This window comes from Scyliorhinus canicula, chromosome 3 (assembly GCF_902713615.1).
Source record: "Scyliorhinus canicula chromosome 3, sScyCan1.1, whole genome shotgun sequence".
Taxonomy (NCBI): Eukaryota; Metazoa; Chordata; class Chondrichthyes; order Carcharhiniformes; family Scyliorhinidae; genus Scyliorhinus; species Scyliorhinus canicula.
Genome location: NC_052148.1, coordinates 182,001,110 through 182,016,012, shown reverse-complemented (window position 1 = coordinate 182,016,012; position 14,903 = coordinate 182,001,110). Strand labels below are relative to the sequence as shown.

The following is a 14,903-nucleotide window of genomic DNA, read 5'->3' as shown; positions in this document are numbered from 1 at the left end:
TCAGCCCCAATCAGGTTTCTAAACTGATTTTATTGACCTTTCCTTGCATACAGAAGTCACCTTCTGTGAAATAAACTGATCTGGCAACATCAGGGGAGGGGAACAGAGTTAATTTGATGAGTCCAATATGAATCTTCTTTTGAAGAAGAAACGTTTCTGTCTTTATTCCAGATCTCCAGCATCTGCAGTATTTTATTTTCACTTTCTCTGAAGTTCTATTTTCATAAATTTTATCCATTTGTATGTTATCAGGGAAACTAGTCAAAATAGTAAAATCTGTTTCAATTGAATGAATTCCAGAGGAGTAAATTCTGTTTCACGCACAGAACTAAAACTAGCTTGTGATCAACTAGATTCTGAGCTGTTGACATAACGTTAACAAAGTGCTCAACATATTTTATTTAGATCTCAAACAGCCCGGGATCACCACAGGAGACTTCAGAGGAGTTTGCCTTTGATTTTTCTTCAATAGCAAGACAGAATTAAACACATCAAAAGCGTTTATGTCCCTCAGGAAATCTTACATTTCACATGGATTAGAGGTCACATGCAGTTTAAAAATGTCAATTTCTTCAAACTCCACTCTACTGCCCTTTTGGCCTCACGATTCAAGAGAATGAAGAAATTGTAAGATGAGAGCATCAACAGGGGTAACTGCAGAGAAACCATCTCAAACCTGAAACCTTTTGGAACGTAAAACATGAGTAAATCCCTCATTTCCTGTCTTCACATGCCTAAATATTCAACTGGTTTAAATTACTTCATTAAATCAAAACACTTACCATGGTCACCTATTTGCATGGCATCAAACTGACCGGTGACTTGCTGTGTGAATAAAGGTGGTGCAACATTTGCCTGTGTGTTGGAACCATGGGATTGAAGGGGAGATGTCTGACCACTGCATGGAGAAGGAACTGCATAGCTGTAAGTAAGTAAATAATTAAATAATAATCAGATAATAACCACGACTGCATCTCCAACTTTTATTTTTTGGTGCATGGTACATTTTTAACAAAATTAAACCCACTATGATAACAGGCCCGGCACTCTGCAAGAATAGTATATAAACGACTGAGCCAGGTTGGTAGTGGTGGTGGCACTGAAGGCAATTGATTGCGTCACAAAGCTACACATGTACTTGTCTTCAGCCATCAGTGCGTAAGAAACTGATGGTGCAAATTTAAAAGTAATGCAGCAAGCTTAGGTCACTCGCAGTTTAATCAGTTTTATAAAATCAAAGCACCAAGTGCCTACACGTGTACAATGGTATTTTGCACATGTTGTATTTGTGTTCCAGCAAATACCTCGGTATCTGGTTTCCGGGATTATATATTCCATTCTGGAGGTTAGTTTGTCCAAACTGGCTAGGAGCAGGTGGATGACCATGAGGTGGTTTTAAATGCCCTGAAAAGAAAATACATATGTTAGCCATAAGCCGAGGCTCAGATAACTAAAGCCTTTGAAGACAGTAGTAATGCACAGAAATAAATACAAATAAAAATTCTAAAATATACAATATATTCCCACAAATATGAAAAATTGGAAAGATGCCCTGATTATATAATCATTCAATACTACAGTCTGCAATATAATCTACTCATAGTTCTGCAAATCATTAAAGTAGCTAACAATTTGAATTTGGTAACTTTGCTAAGTAAAATAAATACTTAGAATTTCTGGTCAAATTACATTGGTTTCCTGACAGAACTTCAATGTAATGGAACCATCTGTACTGGAAGAGTTCTTTTGAAGTGTCCTCAGTATGCACATTTGGCTGACAGCATAAACTCAAGAAAGATTATCTCAGCAGGGGTTTCAGTTTTAATAACCTGAGAGAACTGCTGACTTTGATTGATTAACATCTTGGGTTAGAATAAGCTTTTCTTTCGGTGATCTCTTTTGTCAATGTCTCAATGTTTATTTGCAGAAGATTAAGAGATTTGAAGTGCTTGAAGTTTCCGTTATTGGTTCTTTAATGGCCTTTGGATAATACTTTTAAAGGATTAGAGGAACAGCATCTTGGTCTTAAAAGAAGATTTGTGAATGAGCTTTCTCTGAGCAGTTCCACAAATGCCATTGGTCCTATATAGCTTATTGGTTCTGTACTTAGTGTATGATATGTGAATGGGCATGGAAGTGCCATGAGTTGGCATGGAGGGTATGAGAAGCATGGGGGGGGGGGGGGGGTTAGGGGGCATGAATTGGCACGGAGTTGGAATGGAAGAGACATTAGCAAGAGCTTTTGAACCTACCTTTCAAATCCCAACTCCAGTCTACAGTTCACAACTTCTCTGAAGAGCTATGAACTAGGAGTCACCCGAATAACTGGCCTGATGACACAACAACTGTTGGGATAGTTAGGCGATATCTACCTTTGCAAATTGATAAATCAGGCCAGGAATGCAGTGTGCAGGGTTACTTTACCATGCTAGCTAAAGTTGAGGCTGCAGGAAATGAGGATGATAATCCCAGAATCAGGTTCTACTTGCTATTTTGAACTGGGTCTGGATTCGATCTAATTCAGCAAAAATCCAGGCCCTAGTCTTTAGATAGGCGAAGTTAATTCACCCTTGGCCTAAAAACCCAGAATAACTACATTTTAAAATGCCAATTTTTCTACTCTAGGACTCCTCGTTTTGATATTCCTCCTCAGGGGATCAACAATGTAGCTTTCACATACGATATAATGCTAAATGGATGGATAATTTTTTTGATTCTGGATATAGCCACGGCAACAACTAGGTTCTAACGGCAGCGATAATCTTTAATAATATTATGAGCTAAAATTGCAGATTCTGAATTTCCTGTTGGTAAGCTGAGGCGACCAGTAAAGGTGAATTTTTAGTAAGAGTTTCCCACCTCTTTGAATTACCAAACAGTGGGAGGAGGTGGAAGAATTGCCAAATTTCTCCCATTGGAACTCCAACTTAACCAGATCCCTCCCACAATTCTGGCCTCCTTCACTTTCATATCCCACATCCAACCCCCAAGACTTAAATTTTCCTCTCAATCTCTGGATTTTCAGACCATTTGTGTTCCATTGTTGATAGCTTGTCTCTGGGAGACTGTTGTGCAAGGAGTGGTGGGGGAAGAAGGACTAATTTAAAATTTATTTTCAGGAGTATTTCTCCAAACGCATTACCTGCTTGAGCTGCAGAATATGGTTGACCTGTTCCACCATAGTGGACATAATGAGGTTGGGAAGTTGGTGAACCAAAGCCAGTTGAATATCCTCCCATTCCAGGTTTGGCTTGAGCATAAGGTGGTGTTGCAACATATCCTTGCTGACTCATTTTTGATTAGAATATGTTCATTCCTTAGATAAGCTAGATCGTGGAGAAACCTAGTTGGGAGAATGGATGGAAAAGTACAGAATTATATTCACAAATTACAGGTCCGATCACTCTTGCTTTCAGTTGCCTGCAGACACGGATGCAGAACTTGCAATGCCCTAGGCCAACAAATAACGTAATTTACAACTAGCGCCAGTCATCTCAATACCTTTCCTCACACAAGGTGCTTGATGACAGTTTTCAAAATGGCCACCTACAAAATGAAACCTGGTTCTTTCTTTGCCGTGTTTGGGTTAGCAGGATGCACGTCAACATTTAAAAAAAAAGTCCAAATGATCCTTACGAATTACAGATTTCCACATGTCTTCTGTTAATCCAGATGACAGAAAATGTCAACCCATTAAACTAGATGTTAAATTAAGGTAACTGATTTTCTTATAACTAAAAATGATGCATGGAATTTGACAGAACTGGTACTAGTTTACAAGAAATCACACTCAACAGCAAACTTAGATTAGCATCTGTAAAAACAATGTAGCATTTGTAGTGTATAAAATTACCCTATGGTGCATCGCAATGGAAATTAGACAAGTGAACACCATGACATAGAATATATGAATTAGGAACAGGAGTAGGCTGATAGTCACAGGGGGACCTGGCATGGTCACTGAGTGAGTGACCTGGCACAGTCCTACAGGACTTGGCCAGTCCCTGTGGTCCATGGCTGTGAGCATTGAGACTCTGGTCAACACAAGAGCGGGCCTCCAAGACTGGCAGAGCCAGACAATGGCTGGAACCCTGTCCCAGGGAGTAGCCTGGGGACCATTGGGCACCCGGAGGGAGGAGATGATGATGGGGCCCGTGCCGGTGACTCTTGTAGGGGAGGTGTCGGAATGCCACAACATCCTCCCTGTCCCTGGCATATCCGATGGGCAGTGGGCAGAACAGAGGGGCACCACGCCACCTGTGACACCTGTAGGACTGCTTGGCCCATCCAAGTCCAGCCACTCCAGAGGATGGCTGCTAAAGAGTCACAGGTCACAGGGCGGGAAACACAGCAGGCCACCTCCACTTTTAATGCACAACCTGGGATCCACCTAGAAGAAGCATTAGGGCCCATAAGGTTAGGAACCAGTTAAGCTGGCATGGGTGAAGCACATAACATAGCATCAGGGGCCAGGGCACAGTCATTGCACATATCACTGTCACAATTAAACACATGTACACGGTCATTCCAAACCTGTCTACAGGGTGTGGGTTTGGAGGGTGGGGGGGCGACCTCGGGCGTGGGTGCTGCTGGACAGCACGACCCAGGACCTCCCGTGACAGAGCCAACCCAGTGGGTGACCCACCACCACACACCTCTCTTCTCTCCACCATCCCCCCACCCCCTTCCCAGAAGGTCTGTGGGCCCATATGGTGAGATGGCTAGCATGCACACAGGGGTCCCCGAATGTGACACCGGGGTGGGAGTCAGATGGTGACAGACATTGCAGAGCACCAGAGCTCATCGCTGAATGGGCCATCATCCTCCTCTGCCCCACTGGCCAGACCCGCTGGCAACGCTGACCCAGGGCCCGCACCCTGTGGCGCAGCTGGTGGGGGTTTGGAGTGGCAGGGCTGGGGTCAGCTGAAATCAGTGAACTTGGAGGGGACCAGGTTGTCCTTGCGCGACGGCCCTGGCACACACGCCGAGTGGCCTCCAGTGCCTGCCCGGGAAGCGGTCCACCTCCATGTCAGATGAGCCATGTCGCCCCTCTGCTGTGCAATATTGTGCAGGACACAGCAGTCCACCATGATGTGGGAGGCTCTCCCAGGAACGTACTGTTAGACCCCTCCAGACCTTCAGAATGTCGTTGCACCGCTCGATCATGCCCCTGGTCGCTGCATGGGCATCGTTGTAGCGGGTTTCCACATCGGTCTGTGACCTCCAGATAGGCATCATCAGCCATGACAGCAGCAGATAACCCCCGTCACTCAGCAGCCAGCCCTCACCCGGGACCGTTTTAAATGTCTCTGACACTGATGAGTGCGTCAGGATGAAGGCATCATGCATGCTGCCCGGGTATCGAGCGCAGACGTTCACAATGTACGTGCGGTGATCACACACCAGCTGTACGTTGATATAATGTGGCACCCGGGCATACAGGACATCGGTCATGGTGCAGATGCACCTGTGTACGGCATTCTGGGAGATTCCCAATGGGTCCCCCTTGGCACATGGAGGGACCCTGTTGCAAAGAAGTTCAGGGCACCCATCACATTGACAGCCACCAGGAGCGGGTGCCCTCCCCCCACATCCCCAGGGTGCCTGATGCGCCTTCACCCAGCACAGGTGGTACATAGTGTACTGGCTTAGTCGGAGTTTCGGCTGCACGCCCATTCCAGCAGGTCCTCGAATGACAGGCGCTGCCGGTATATACGAGGCCTGATGCATCGCCTCCATCCCACCTCCTCCTCAGCCTGCTGGACGGCCAACTCTCCATTGTCACCAACTCGCCCCCGTGTCTCTGAGATAAGCTCTTGTTGGTACAGCCTCAGGGCATCCACCAGGGCTGCAGCGATAAGTCAACAACACCTGGTTCTAAAATCCATTTTCGGCCAAGGGGTAGTGCAGACGTGTTGGCATGCTGAGTATAACGTGCCCAGCCAGGTCCAATAGGCTGTGCAGTGAGCCTGGCAGATTCCAGCCCGTCACCCAGTTGCCCCCCCCCCCCCCCCCCCAACCCCCCTCACCCCTCCCTGGCCAGCAGAATGCTGGCAGCCCATGGTTGTGCCTTTGGGTACTCGGCTTATCTCCTCATACCCTCAGCAGCCATGGTGTTCGGTTCGTGGGAGGTGGGAGAATAGCGGATCAGACCAGCTAATCATAGTCAATCTTCTGGATGACAACGGATACAGTCAAAACCTGTACAACCTTTCCTCAAAAGATCCCCCCACCCCCACCCCACCCCTCAATCTCAGATGTTGGAGGCGTGTACCGTCTCTGAATGGCTTCTAACACAGTTGTGTCTTTTCTTCAAAAATGATACCAAAACGGTGCACAGTCAACCAGATGTGGTCACACAAACTGTACAACTGAAGCAAAGCATTCCTGCTTTTATATGTCATTCCCCTTGCAATGAATGACAACATTCCATTTGCAAGGTGTTAGGAGCTGTGACTAAATGCTTATACAAAGAAATCCCTAAAGAGAGACAGAGAGGGAAGAGTTTAGGAACAGAGGCAAGACGGCTTGGCAATGCTGTTGTGACATCTGGAACAGTTGGAGGGTGTGCGAGGGGCTTGGTTGAGGTCACTTGATTGAGAGCTCTGCTGGGGAGGTGGAGTTATAGAGATACAGAAGAGCGACAGCAGGGAGGGATGTAATCAAGAAGAAAATAATTTAAATTTGTGAAATTGAATGATCAAAAGCCAAAGTAAGCCTGCAAGAATATGGATTATGGATAACAGATGGTAGAATACAGATAGCGCAGGAGGCCATTCGGCCCATTGAGTCTGCACTAACACTCCTCATCTTGGCCCAATCCCCTGCCCTATCCCCGTAACCCCACCTACACTACACATCTGTGGACACTAAGGAGCAATTTTAGCGTGGCCAATCCACCTAACCTGCACATCTTTGGACTGTGGGAGGAAACCGGAGCACCCAGAGGAAACCCACGCAGGCACGGGAGAAAAGTGCAAACTCCACACACAGTCACCCAAGGCCGGAATTTAACCTGGGTCCCTGGCACAGTGAGGCAGCAGTGCTAACCACTGTGCCACCATGCTGATGAGGATATGATATAGGTTGAAGTTTACAGAGAGTAAAGAATTGAAAGCCATCCAGGACACAGCATTAAAACGGTCCAGTCGGAGAGGCACAAAGTTATGAATGATAGATTCAGTGTCAGAAGGGCTGAGGCAGAGACAGGCTGGTGATGCGTGATGGAGTATACATAGGTCAGGAGCTCAGCTCACGGTTGAATATACAAGAGATTATGATTTGTCTAGTTCAACCCGAGTGTGACTGGAAAGTGTAGGATAGTGCACGGTAGCAAACTGAATGGCTTGGCATTAGTGTACAGTATGACAGGAGAGTTAACAAATAATGTGAAGGAACAAAGTGAGTACGTGCAACAGAGCACAAAGAACTAGTTGAACTTGGCGGAAATTAAGATAACATAAACAAGGGTAGCTGGTGTAAAAGGACAGATAACTTTAAGTAGAATCAAGTAGAACAAGTGTGTTAGACTGATCAGTGTCACATCATCTTCGAATTAGGTTTCAATAAATCGTAAGAACCACAAGAAGAAACAGGTGCTGGTATTAACAAATAATTCGGACAAGACAGAATAAGATTGTTATGGAAAAGAGTATTGAGGCTGATGACATTGGTAAAGAAACTGTTTATCTCTTGCCAGGATGTATTTGCAAATTATTGTCATACATTGGATGTCAGGGGCAGCATGGTGGTGCAGTGGGTTAGCCCTGATGCCTCACGGCGCCGAGGTCCCAGGTTCGATCCCGGCTCTGGGTCACTGTCCGTGTGGAGTTTGCACATTCTCCCCGTACTCCCGTGGGTTTCACCCCCACAACCCAAAGATGTGCAGGCTAGGTGAATTGGCCGCGCTAAATTGCCCCTTAATTGGAAAAAATGATTAGGTTACTCTAAATTTAAAAAAAAAATACATTGGATGTCTTAAGATCCTGGTTCAGTTAGCACCTCTTCTGCAACTGCATGGGGTCACTGCTTTTCTTTATGATCCATAGAAAAGGTTGTTTGCAGCACAGTTTTATAAAAAGCAACAAACCAAAATAATTGAGAAACTTTGCCTGTGCTATAAGGCATGGATCTTCTAATGGGTTTGAAACATCTGAAAGTTTGTTTCAGTAATCCAAAGACCTACTGCGCCAAGATATTGGTAGCTGTAACCTCATTACGGACTGTGAGATGCAAAGCAATACAAGTTTTAAAGGAATGAATGCAGTAGAGTACATCCAAGACAGTTTTCAGAACCATGGTAGCACAGTGGTTAGCACAGTTGCCTCACAGCTCCAGTGTCCCAGGTTCGATTCTCAGTCACTGTGTGTGGAATATGCATATTCTCCCTGTGTTTGCCTGGGTTTCCTCCGGGTGTTTCAGTTTCTTCCCACAGTCCAAAGATGTGCAGGTTAAGTGGATTGCCCATGCTAAAAAATTGCCCTTTGTCTCTAAAAAAGGATAGGTGGGATTGCTGGGATAGGTTGGAGGTATGGGCTTAGGTAGGGTGCTCTTTCCAAGGGCCGGTGCAGACTCGATGGGCCGAATGGCCTCCTTCTGCACTGTAAATTCTATTATCTATGAACCAAATAGCTCCAACAAGGGAACAGTGTCTACTAGGTTTAGTAATGAGTAACGAGACAGGGTTAATTTATATTCAAACAATATGGGAAACAGGCCATGTCAGGATAGAGTTTGACATCCAGTCTGAGAAGGAAAAAGATGATACCTAAACTGATGTTTTAAATTTACACAAGACTGACCTTGAAGAAATTAGATGGAAGCTCGCACATTAAAATTTGGTCCGAGCTATTAACTTGTACAAAGATGGAACGTAGTCACAGAAGTATTTCGTACAATGCAAGAACAGTACACAGCGTTTGATAAGGTTCCCCACGGTCGGCTATTGCAGAAAATACGGAGGCTGGGGATTGAGGGTGATTTAGAGATGTGGATCAGAAATTGGCTAGTTGAAAGAAGACAGAGAGTGGTGGTTGATGGGAAATGTTCAGAATGGAGTTCAGTTACGAGTGGGCGTACCACAAGGATCTGTTCTGGGGCCGTTGCTGTTTGTCATTTTTATAAATGACCTAGAGGAGGGCGCAGAAGGATGTGTGAGTAAATTTGCAGACGACACTAAAGTCGGTGGAGTTGTAGACAGTGCGCAGCGCCGGCCCTAGGGTTGCTGGCGCCCCGGGCAAGCTGAACTTCGGCACCTTTCAGAGGGGGGGGGGGGGGGGGGACCACCGAGGCGGGGGTTAGATAGAGGAAAGGAACTAAATTGCACTTTAACCAGTCCTATCAGCTCCTCATGCACAGTTCATCCCAACTGATCCTAACCCTCCCACAATACAATGACTGGCCCCTCCACCAATTACACTTACTGGTCCTAGACACCAAACACCACCCCCTCCTACCCTTACACTGACTCTTACCCCTTTAAGCTGATCCTCTCCACATTACACTGACCCCATCTCATCGTTAATGATCACCTCCTGCCATGTTATTGAGCCCCTTCATCAACACTCCGACCCAGACACCCTGCCAACCACCCCCAGCCTCAATTAACTGACTTGATCCCAGATTCTTCCTGATAGACTGACCAGATCCCAGGACATCCACGCCACTTGATTCTCACTCTTTGTGCATGTTTCCTGACCACCCACAGAACACATTAGGTGATTGGGTGAGTGTTGAAACGGGACTCCGTACCTCGCACACACTGTGCAGATCTTCAATGAATATCTTCATTCTCGGCGGGGGGGGCCGGGGGGGGGGGGGGACGGAAGGGGGGGGCGGGCGGGCGGACGGAAGGGGGGGCGGGCGGGCGGACGGACGGAAGGGGGGGGCGGGCGGGCGGGCGGACGGACGGAAGGGAGGGGCGGGCGGGCGGACGGACGGAAGGGGGGGCGGGCGGGCGGGGGGGGGGGGTCGCCCTGGGGGAGGGCGGCCACCCTGGGGGAGGGTGGCCACCCTGGGGGAGGGCGGCCACCGCGCATGCGCTGGTTGGCACCGGCCCAACTGCGCATGCGCGGGACCCGAGTCTCTGGCGCCCCCTAACACATGGCGCCCCAGGCGACAGCCCGAGTTGCCGGTGCCTTGGGCCGGCCCTGACAGTGCGGAAGGATGTTGCAGGTTACAGAGGGACATAAATAAGCTGCAGAGCTGGGCTGAGAAGTGGCAAATGGAGTTTAATGTGGAGAAGTGTGAGGTGATTCACTTTCGAAAGAACAACAGGAATGCGGAACATTTGGCTAATGGTAAAATTCTTGGTAGTGTGGATGAGCAGAGGGATCTCGGTGTCCATGTACATAGATCCCTGAAAGTTGCCACCCAGGTTGAAAGGGTTGTGAAAAGGCCTATGGTGTGTTGGCCTTTATTGGTAGAGGGATTGAGTTACGGAGCCATGAGGTCATGTTGCAGTTGTACAAAACTCTTGTACGGCCGCATTTGGAGTATTGCGTACAGTTCTGGTCGCCTCATTATAGGAAGGACGTGGAAGCTTTGGAGCGGGTGCAGAGGAGATTTACCAGGATGTTGCCTGGTATGGAGGGAAAATCTTATGAGGAAAGGCTGATGGACGTGAGGTTGTTTTCGTTAGAGAGAAGAAGGTTAAGAGGTGGCTTATTAGAGGCATACAAAATGATCAGAGGGTGAGATAGGGTGGACAGTGAGAACCTTCACTGGAGGTGGCTAGCATGAGTGGACATAGCCTTAAATTGAGGGGTAATAGATATAGGACAGACGTCAGAGGTGGGTTTTTTACGCAAAGAGTGGTGAGGCCGTGGAATGCCCTACCTGCAACAGTAGTGAACTCGCCAACATTGAGGGCATTTAAAAGATTATTGGATAAGCATATGGATGATAATGGGATAGTGTAGGTTAGATGGCCTTTAGTTTTTGACTTCCCATGTCGGTGCAACATCGTGGGCCGAAGGGCCTGTACTGCGCTGTATCGTTCTATGTTCTATGTACACATTGCAGAAGAGGACAAAAAGCAAATTACTGCGGATGCTGGAATCTGAAACGAACGAGAAAATGCTGGAAAATCTCAGCAGGTCTGACAGCATCTGTAGGGAGAGAAAAGAGCTAATGTTTCGAGTCCAATGACTCATTGTCATTGGACTTGAAACGTTATCTCTTTTCTCTCCCTACAGATGCTGCCAGACCTACTGAGATTTTTCAGCATTTTCTCTTTCATATAAGAGGAAAAGTTCCACTCGTGTAGCCTACCAACCATTGTCAGCACATCAGGTAAAATGAAATATCACGTGCGATTCAACTAAATGGGAACAAAGTCCCATGCGAGCACATTTAGTCACGTATTTTCCGGTGCTTGCAACGCCGAGAAACATCCCACTATTGAGGGCAAGCACCTGGTGGCCTCCGATCCTCTGGGAGACCCCCAGTGCTGTGCCGTCTAGTCCCCATTTGCGGAGATCAGTACTGAACGGTGCCAGCACGAGGTGAAGGGGATGAATCCCAATGCCTTGGGTGCCTCCCTCGTGAAACTGTATACTAAAGTGAGACTAGATGTCTCGCTCTAATATGCAGATTTATCAAAAAGTGTTCCCACCCACAATGTACAGGACTCACATTGCAAAGCTTGCGAGATCGTGCTAGATCTCGCGAGGCGTTGCGAGCCAGGTAGAGCCAAGGAGTGGGGTCTCTAGTCTTCTATCAGCCACATTGCACCGCAGCGAGATGCCTTTCAGGCGCAACGTCGCCATTCAATCGTGCCCATAATGTCTGAGGAAATGGCTCACACAAATGCCATGACAAGTTGCATTTCAGTGGGCTGGGAGAAATCTGGAGAACAAAGAAAAGTGAACTACAAAAAAAAACAGGCCAATAGAAAAGGTTTGTGAAGATACAAGAGTAAGAGAGTGGCGAAGAGAAATGTGGATCCAATAAGGACAGATGCAGGTGGTATTGTAATAGTCAACCAGGTTATGGCAAATTAGTACAGGTACAGTGCCACAAAACTGACTACCTCAAACCAAGGGTGGTGCCAGATTTGGGATCTTGCCACTTTTCAGAAAATAAATTTGAACCTGTTCATGCAGATTGAATAGGCCTGGTCAGGTGGAGTCAAGTGTCACTTGGATCACTCAAAATAAGGGAAAAAACAGGCACGCAAAGTCAATAATTAGTCAGCACACCACTGTGAAAATGCAGCACCTAGTCGAACAAGCAGGCAAGCTATTTTACTCAACTGATAAGAATGGAAATTCATACATGGCAGATTAAAATATCCTGTTTTCAGATAGATGGAGTACATACACTGTACCTGTATCTGTTTTTACATGGAAAAAGACAATATACCAACAAAAGAAAGGAAATGAAGAATGAATCAAAGAACATAATTTGCTGGTTTCAACACAAGTATTAAAAAATGTGAATAGAGAAAATAATGAGATTTAGGGTGGATAAGTGGGTGGTGGGGGCGTCACTGTTTAAAAATAAGGGACACCCATTTAAAACAGAGATGAGGCAAAATATTTTCTCAGGAGGGTCATGAGAATTTGGAACTCTCTTCTTCAAAAGGCAGTAAAAAGCAGTCATTGACTATTTATAAATCAGAGGTGGATAAATTCTTGGCAAAAGAAAGTGGGGAGAAAGGATGCAGATTTGAGGTTGTCAGATCAGCCATGATAATATTAAATGGTAGAACAGGCTCGAAGGGCTGAATGGCCTACCCCTTACTATGTTTGTAAGAAAGGTCTTTTGATTCAGGAATTGTGCTGTTCGATTGGAAATTTGCTGATGCCATTTCCTTACTTAAGAAACGTGGGTCACAGAAATCAGAGAACTTATATGTGTAGGCAGTGCCTGGGTGGCACCCTGATGGCACTGCCCAAAACAGAGAGGACCTCAAACATGGCAAAGGTACTCGGTCGCTTTATGGAACAGATGGGTGTGGTGGACTCCTGGAGGTTCACCCACCCAGGGGAAAAGGAGTTCTTCTTCTCCCCATTACACTACATATACAGCAGAATTGACTTCTTTGTGGTGGGGAAAATGGACCTTCCAGGGCTGATCAAAGGGGAATACTCCACAGTTGTGATCTCCGACCACGTTCCACATTATATGGACGAGATTGGAGACGGGCAGGGCCCAATGCCCCACATGGAGGTTGGACACTGCCCCACTAACTGAAAAGGCTTTCAACGAAAGGGTATTGCAGGCCATAGCGGAGTATATGGAGAACAAACAAAATGGGGAGGTCTCACCCTCCACATTTTGGGAAGCGCTAAAGGCTGTAATTAAAGAGGAAATTAGAACTTTCAAAGTGCAAAGAGATGGGGAAGAAAGGACTGCTAGGCAGCAGCTAGTCGACTCCATGCTGGAGGTAGACCGTAAATACTCCGAGGCCCCAACCATAGAGCTCCTGGTGGAGAGGAAAGAGCTACAAAGGAACTTTCACCTGCTAGGAAAGCAGAGATTTTCGACAGCACTGGTCCCGCACCTGCGGGAGATGTTCACAGATTCGCTGGCTGGGGCACACTATCACCTAGTACAGGCCTCAATCTCACTAATACCTAAGAAAGACAGAGACCCAACGAAATGTGGGTCATACAGACCTATCTCACTACTAAACGCAGACGCCAACATTTTTGCCAAAACCCTAGCCAAAAGGCTAGAAGACTGCGTACCAGAGGTGATCGCAGAGGACCAGACGGGCTTTGTCAAAGGTACACAGCTAACTTCGAACATCAGGTGCCTGCTGAACATGATAATGACCCCATCCGGGGAGAGAACACCAGAGGTGATCATCTCCTTGGATGCAGAAAAGACCTTCAACAGAGTCGAGTGGAAGTACCTCATAGAGGTACAGGAGCGGTTTGGGCTCGGAACAGGTCGGAACAGGGTTCATCTCTTGGGTCAAGCTCCTATACAACGCTCCCATTGCGAGTGCAAGGACAAACAACACCAACTCCCAATATTTCCAGCTGCATAGGGGCACCAGGCAGGAATGCCAGCTGTTCCCACTGCTGTTCGCTTGAGCGATCGAACCATTAGCGATTGCTTTCAGAACAGCAAAAAACTGGAGGGGAATCCAAAGGGGAGGCAGAGAGCACAGAGTCTCACTCTATGCTGATGACCTGCTCCTCTATATTTCAGACCCATAAAGCAGCATGGAAGGAATCATCGTGCTCCCGAAAGGGTTTTGTGCCTTCTCGGGCTACGAACTCAACATGAGCAAAAGCGAGATCTTCCTGGAACACCCACAAGGAGGAGGGGCAGCACTAGGGGGACTGTCATTCAAACAAGCCCAACATAAATTCCGCTACCTGGGGTTCCAAATAGTCCATGACTGGAAGGGGATCCACAAATGGAACCTGACCAGTCTGATAGAGGAAGTTAAAAAAAGGACCTGAAAAAATGGAACACACTCTCACTCTTTCTCGTGGGGAGAGTGCAGACGATCAAAATGAAGGTACTGCCCAGGTGCCTCTTCCTACTTAGATCTATCTTGATTTATATCCCAAGGCCTTTTTCAAATCGCTAGACAAACTAATCATGGCATTCGTATGGGAGGGGAAAAATGCTAGGATCCTAAAGAATGTCTTACAAAAAAACTAAGTCCAGGGGAGGGCTAGCTACCACTGGGTGGCGACAGCCGAACAAGTAAGGGTATGGATCAAGGAGCCAGAACCCGAGTTGTGTGCACGCAGAGGAGGCCTCCTGCAAGGGGACCTATCTCCGGGCCATCGCCACGGCTGCACACCCATCCCCGCCCAAGGAACACTCTAGCAGCCCAGTGGTGGTAGCCACCTTCCAGACTTGGAACCAATTACGACAGCAATTCGGCCAGTTGCCTTTTCTGTGGATCTACTGTAAATATGGCAGTCAGTGAGGTT

At 47.0% G+C, this 14,903-nt stretch overlaps 1 protein-coding gene across 2 annotated transcripts in view; it reads right to left on the bottom strand.

Moving 5' to 3' along the window:
* LOC119963167 (protein transport protein Sec24D-like) overlaps positions 1-14,903 on the bottom strand; it is a 212,892-nt gene that overhangs the window by 170,910 nt on the left and 27,079 nt on the right. For both annotated transcript variants that reach the window (XM_038791860.1, XM_038791861.1), the window contains 3 exons: positions 3,143-3,343; positions 1,305-1,404; positions 783-922 (listed from right to left, as the gene is read on the bottom strand). In XM_038791860.1, coding sequence (XP_038647788.1) covers positions 783-922; positions 1,305-1,404; positions 3,143-3,293 — 391 coding nt within the window. In that variant the 5' untranslated portion in view covers positions 3,294-3,343. The remainder of the gene's footprint in view (positions 1-782; positions 923-1,304; positions 1,405-3,142; positions 3,344-14,903) is intronic.